General features: G+C 42.2%; 1 protein-coding gene across 1 annotated transcript in view; it reads right to left on the bottom strand.

The window, feature by feature from the left end:
- Nucleotides 1-7,046, bottom strand: part of Pde1c (phosphodiesterase 1C) — a 360,829-nt gene that overhangs the window by 65,830 nt on the left and 287,953 nt on the right. The window contains exons 14-15 of the mRNA XM_004626577.2: nt 3,534-3,654; nt 1,564-1,739 (exon numbers count right to left, since the gene is read on the bottom strand). Coding sequence (XP_004626634.1) covers nt 1,564-1,739; nt 3,534-3,654 — 297 coding nt within the window. The remainder of the gene's footprint in view (nt 1-1,563; nt 1,740-3,533; nt 3,655-7,046) is intronic.

A 7,046-nucleotide genomic window follows, 5' to 3' on the forward strand; every position in this document is an offset into this window, starting at 1 on the left:
TTCACGTTTGGAAATGTAACCCCCAAAATTATGCTCACTAGAGGGTGGAACTTTCTCCAACACATTAGTGGCTTTCTAAGAAGCAAACACACTTGCTCGTTTCCCCTGTGGTGCCTTCCACCATGCAATAAAAAGGCCCTCACCAGATGCTTACAATGTGTTCTTAGACTTCCCAGCCTCCAGAACTGTGAGCCAAATACACTTTTATTCTATATAATGATCCAGTCTTTATAATTACCCAACACCAGGTATTTTGTCATAGCACTGTAAAATGGATTGAGATATTCGCCATTCCACTCTTTGTTTTGAGAGGAGGCCTTCCTACATAGACCAGGCTAGCATCAAACTCACAGTCAGCTGAGATTATAGGGGTGTGCCACCGTGTTCCACCTCTGCTCTTCTTCTTACAAGTTTGTTACACTGGGAGTATACAATGCAGGTGCTGAGCTTGGAAATGAAGTCGTGCTTGACTGTGCCAAAGGCCAAGGGCTCGGGGCTGGTGGGTGCTGCTGATAAGTGTAAAGCCTTTACTAAACTATGTTTCCTCAGCATGAAAGTCTCTAATGAAGTGCTTCCTCCTCCTCTGTCACAACAATGAACTCTGAGGAGGGGGATGCCTGCTACTCATCTATGCTCCTGTGCCTGTGCCCTAGACAGAGAGCCCAGCAAATAGAAGACACACTATTCATGGCAGCAAAAACTGACTGCAGAACACGTGGGACCAGGCCTTTCACTGAGCTTCACGAATACCCATTTCTGTGTCCTTCCCTGGAGTCAGGCTTTAAATCTGTACGACCCTCATTTCAAGCTGTGTCATTACCTTATACACAGAGCCTCCTCCCTAGAAAATGCTTCTTACAGAACATGTGCTGATCATAAATTATGTGCCCAGTAACCAAAATGCAAGTGTGGACAGATGAATTTAAAAAAATTAAAATTCTGAAAAACCACCAGGATTTGTATCTGTTTTATGCATCATACCACAAGCCATAACTTTTCTGGTTTAAATTTGGATAATATTAGCTTCAGAGAATTTGTTTACTTGTAAGTTATGTCATCTCAGAAAAGTGGTTCTGTATTCACAGCAATGAGTGAATGGTGAGAACAAAGATAAAAATGTAAGTAGGAAAACTGAAGCTCTTACATCTCAGCATAATAGCTAGGTGGCTGTTAGTGGGCTTTACTAAGGTAAAAGAAGAAATAAAATCTTCACAGTTGTATGACATGGAATGAAGTGAGAATGCCAGATGGTCTATAACCCCCAAAATAGTAATATTCATCACCTCTACAAGCTTCATAGTGGGAAAAGGAGCTGAGTCACATCTCACAAAGGCGACGATGCCAGGAGGGCGGAAGGTCTGCCTCTTTCCTGTGTATTCAGTGTTAGACATAATGAAGCCCAAAAGTTTAAAGATTATAATATTTGGTGAATTTTTGTAGCCTGGACAATTGGGCTTTATTTGCAACAACTGTCAATGAGGGAAAGCAACTCTTTACTCTAGGAGTGACAGCTATGTTGGTTTGGACAGGTGTCCTGGAGGACTGTCCCCCAAGGCATGCTACCTTTGGGCACCTTGGCTCTCCATCTCTCCCGATTGATGTGCACCACTTCTGTCCAAGTGGCTTTAAAGCCCTTGCAGTCAACAGGGATGACAGAGTTATTGATGGGGGCACTTCCTTCTGATCCAGAGCTCTTGACACCCGATCTCTTTGCATCTGATGAGCTGATATTGTTCAAACTAAAATAAAAAAAAGAGGAGCATTAGTTTTTAAAACTATGCACTGAGCATGCTCAAGAAGAGAGCCATTAGTATTCATGAGTCACTGTCATAAAACTACCAGGTCATGACATTTGTAATTGTTGTATTTTTGTAGGTATTCAAAATTTCCAGTAGGAAAAATATCAACATTATACTCTCTGATCTTCAGTATTTCTCATTTTATTGTCTGTTGGTTGGTCTTTTCTTTTTTTTCCCTAATAATTAAAATTCCCTGACATGAACTTTCTCTATTCACAGAAACAAATTAATCTGAACTTGGACTTCTACCTGTTGCCCAATGCACCCACATGCTTCACCACTGACCACTTTTTCAATCTGCTCTTTTTTCTCTTCAGCTCTCCTCTTCTGGCCTCAGGATCCTCTGTGACCCTGACTCCCTAATTAAAGGAGAAGCGATAAGATAATATTCTTATGTTGCTTGGAGACGCTGAAGAGGTACAGAAAGCTTAGCAATTTTGCACCTCGTCACACAAATGACCTTACTTTAAATGAATAGAGCCATAAGCTATAAACATAAGTGACTTTGCAAAGTCATAAAGAACCATCATTCTAACAAAGTACCTCATGCCCGAAGGCACCCATTGGCTTGAATATCAACTACTAAATAACCACAGCGGCTGAATGTGTAAGCAGAGAATTGCAGCCCTTGCTTGCTGAGCCCCAGCCAAAGGACTACGAAGCCTGGGCCAAGGCCCTCTCTCCTCTTTGTTAGCGAGTTCAACAGGGGTTCATCCTTTCCAAGCATTGCGGGATCCCACTGTCTTAACCTTCCTCTAGCTTCCACTCTCCATTTACTTTTTCTCTGTTCTTTTCTTTTTATGTTCATTTAATTTTCTCTCTCCTTTATGATGAAGCTTACGTTTGGCACAGAGAAGGAGACGCATCATCATAGCAGTAGCAATGACACTAATCACAGCAATGGGGGGTAGAGTAATGGTGACAGCAGGTGGGGGTATTAATAGGAATGGTAGTAATATCAGTAGCTGTAGCAGTAGGCGTGGCACTGTTAATAGACGCTAACTAGAGGCATGATTGTTGCTAGCACTTCCTCTGCACTAGAACCTGTACACACACACACACACACACACACACACACACAGAACTCATTTGATCTTTCCAGCCAACTATAAAAATTATAATACACATTTTCACAGATGAGGAAATTAAGGTGACTGAAAACATTCTGGGTTTTATTTCTTTACTTTATTGTCTTCCTAAATTTAGAAATTAAAGTTTGTTTTATTTCTTGTAATCAAGATATATCATGTGCACGAACTCCACACAATAAATGTAATTATTATGTACTGAAAATACGTACTAATAATTTTTTTAAAAAGACACAAAGAACAAACACTCAGAAAACCACTGGTGGGAGATGAGAAAAGTATTAATCAGCTTTCGGTAACTATGACAAAATATAGGAGAATAACAACTTCAAAAATACTTCTAATCAGTGTTAGTGTCTTTTTGGGCTGTTTGGGAACAGTGGGTGAAGGTGTAGCAATTGCTTCTGCTGCTGGTAAAAGCTGGGGGCAGGAGGGAAAACAGAGACCTGCTGGTCATATATTGAGACTTGGCCACCCCTTACAGGGCCACCTGGAGGGGACATATCGTACAAGTTCAATTCCTCTGAAGAAAGGAAAGAGGCAGAGAGGGCCCATGTGGGAAGGAAAGGGGACAGGCTTGGTTATGAAATCCCATCACTAGCCTCATAAGTAGGTTGGGCCTCAGCCCCCCATACCCTGTACTGACCTAGATCGCCTCTGTGCTGTGCCACCCGCTTGGGAGGTTTCCTCGATTAATGGGCTCACGATCTTCTCTGTCATATCTGTGAGCACAGTGAAGGTGGGTTCCACGATGAAATCAATGAAGCCTGTGGAGAAACAGCAGAGCCTGAGAGGAGTTCCAGAGGGGCCTGGGGCCTTTGCACATTTTTTGGTGGAAATGGCTGAGTCTTTCCTATCTTTAATAAAGTTCATCTACCTAGGAGCTCCAGATCTGCATAAGAGCTGATTTGCCGTATTTCCTAATATTCCTTAATTGTCATCAGTCAGTTCCATTTTTCATACCTATCTTTCTTATGACTTTTTAATATGTAATTCTATTAACTGCTTAAAAATACATATTCAACACCCACTACATAAACACTCTGATAGGAGTTATGTAAAAGACTAAGATGATTAACAGAACTTGCCTGCCCTTAAGGAATTTATATGATTAAATGAGCAGAATGACCTGTTGGAGCACATGGGAAAGCCTAGATCAGGCTCCTGGGAAGAGAGAGGGGACTTTTCCCGTCTTCAGAAAGGGCTGAGAACAGCTTTGTGGAGGTTGTGATGCTTGACCTGAGCCTCCAGGAATGATTTTGGAGACCAGATGACTGGGTTTAGGGACTCTTAAAATTATGGAAAGAGCTTCACAAAGTAGGTCCTCAATAATTTGGGGACAGAGGGTCCTTGAGGGATGGTAGAAGCCTTTGAAGATGTTTGGACATCAAAGTAGTAATATTTTTAAGTTTGAGGTTTTTTTGGTGAAACTTAATAGGTCAAGATGGATGAGCAGAGTGGACAGGAGAGGATGAGGATCCAAAAATTATGGCCAAAGCTACTACAACAACTCAAACAGAAGGCAAGAAAGGTAGAAACCACACTGCAAGGGGGGAAATGCAGGAGGTACAAGTGCTTGCACTGCAGGAGGTGGGACTGTCTCTGTGAAGATCCATCCAGCAACAAAGCAGGGACTACAGGGAACTGGGACAAGTAAGAGTATAGGCTGCCATCTGTGGATGTACTGGGCACACTGGAAGGCAAACAGCTGAAAGAAAAGGGCTAGAACCTGAAAGTGCAGTCATGCCTGGAGTTGTACCCTTTCAAAATCACTGCACTGGACAGGTAGTTGAAGGTGGAGCAGAATGATTATCTCAACAGCTAAGCCTGAGTGTTCTGCAACACAGCAGTTGAAAATAGTTGAGTTGGGATGGTGGCAATTCAGTGTGCATGATACCTGGAAGGAAGCTAAACCCCAACCAGAGGAAACACTGCCCATTCTCCTCTGAATGTGCACATGTATATTGATTTTTGCAGTACTGAGGTGGGGTCAATGATGAAGGATGCTAAAAGCACGCAAGTAATTAATAAAAGAAGTGTACCAATCACAACCATTGGTTGAACCAAATAGAGATATAGATATATAGATATAGATGATATGGATATAGATATAGATATAGATACATAGTCATAGATATAGATAGCGATACTTATAAGGAAACACTAAGGAGAGCCAACTTTACATTATTGTCAATTGCAGTAGAATTTTGACCTCAAAATAACAAAGTTTTTTTTTTAAGAGCAGAATATTTATTGAGGGAAAGAAAGCTTCTGTCCAAGAGAGGGACAGAAAGGGGTGCCCCAAAGGGCTGGTCGCCCATCAAAATAACATAGTTGATGATATCATTTTCAGACTTCCCCAAACTAAACGCCACATGTCCAAACCAGAACTACATCACCAACTGTTCATTCAAGGCTTGTGGATCATGACCCAACCACTTTGGATTTTGCCTTTCTAGAAGCTTTGCATGTATCCACATTCTTTGCACCTTATATCCCAGTCCTCTTCTGGAGAGTCCCTGCCACCACTTCGGTTCCAATGTCTCTGGCCCTGAAGTCTTGGAGGCAGCATCCAACTGGCCTCCTCAAAATTAACCCCATTCAAAACCCTCCATGTAATCCTCTCGGCTGCTGCCAGAGATATGTTTATAAAATAAGGAAGAAACAGCAAACTTATTCTGCAAAAGACCAAATGGTTATTTAGTCTTTGAATGCCACATCATTTGTATCAAAACAAGTCAACTCCGCTAACCATATTGCCAAAGAAGCCACTGGCAATAAGTGACTAAGGGCCCAGCTGTGCTATGATAAAACTTTATTTGTAAGAGCAGGTGGTGAGTCAGATTTAGCCCACAGGCTACAATATGAATTTATACCTTTTAAACTTTACATAAAGTACTAAAGCTCTTAGACATGTCCTTGTTTCTTTTCTTTTCTTTTTTTTTAATGTATTTAGTACAGAGTCCACAGAGTCTATAGGGTCTACAGGGTCTCACTATGTAGGTTGGACTTGCAGTGATTCTCCTGTTTTTAGCCTCCCAAGCACTGGGATTACAGGTACACACAACCAGGCCTAGTCTCAATCACTGTCTCAGTGTGCTCTGGGGTTGGGGCTGGCACAGCAAGCTGGGGATTGAACCCCAGCCACTGCATTTTGCCTAAGCAGGCACGTTAGTCCACTGAGCTATTTGGCTGACCCTATGTCCTTATTTCTTATTGGAAAGTGGGGGCCTGCCAGTTAGCTCAGTTGTTTAAGCACCTGCTCATGCAACTGCAGTCAGGTGCAGGATACCACGGTTTGATCTCCAGCTCTACCTGCCTTACCAGACCTGCCCTTAAGGCAGCCTGAGCCAGCACACTCCCCCCAAAAAAATCTTTCTTACTGGAAAGTATATGCATGTGTTATTCTTAGCACAATATAAAATCTGGACTTCGTCTTCTCTCCAGACATGTCTCATCCTGCATCCACTTCCTGTCCACAGCTCCTGCCACATGGAGCTATTAAGAATTTGCCAGCTATGCAAAGCAAATTTTCATTTGCCCGCCTTATACACGCTATATGTCCAACCTGGAATACCCTTCTGTTCATCCCAATTCTAACATGCATCACTTTACCTAAAGCAATACCTGATGGCTTCCTAGAATGGAATTCAAATATTCTTCTTAACCAGTCTTTGAGGTCCACCTGCGACTAAGGGATGACACATTCTGTTCTGTATTCTATTGTACTATCCTCCAAGTCCTAGCTTAACACAGGTTTTTGTCTTCATAACATCTTGCCTACCACCCCTATTAGTTTAATGTCTTTTTCTCAATGTATTTTACTCCAAGGTCTACAGGGTCTCACTACACAAATCACACTCATAGTGATCCTCCTGTTTTCAGCCTCCCAAGCACTGGGATTACAGGTGCGTGCCACCACGCCCAGTCTCATTCATCGCCTCAGAACACACCAGGAGCGGGGCCCACACTACATGCCAGGGATCAAACCTCAGCCCCTGAGCCTGTCTAAGCAGGTAACATCTTTGAAAACAGATACCATTTATAATTTTCCTTTGTCTTTAACATCTATTTTAAGGCTTATCAGTGCCCATGCCTACCATTTAAAGGGGATTCAAGATATATTATGAAGAAACAAATAAGCACTCCAAAAAATATA

This window comes from Octodon degus, unplaced genomic scaffold (assembly GCF_000260255.1).
Source record: "Octodon degus isolate 3935 unplaced genomic scaffold, OctDeg1.0 scaffold00015, whole genome shotgun sequence".
NCBI classification, from domain to species: Eukaryota; Metazoa; Chordata; class Mammalia; order Rodentia; family Octodontidae; genus Octodon; species Octodon degus.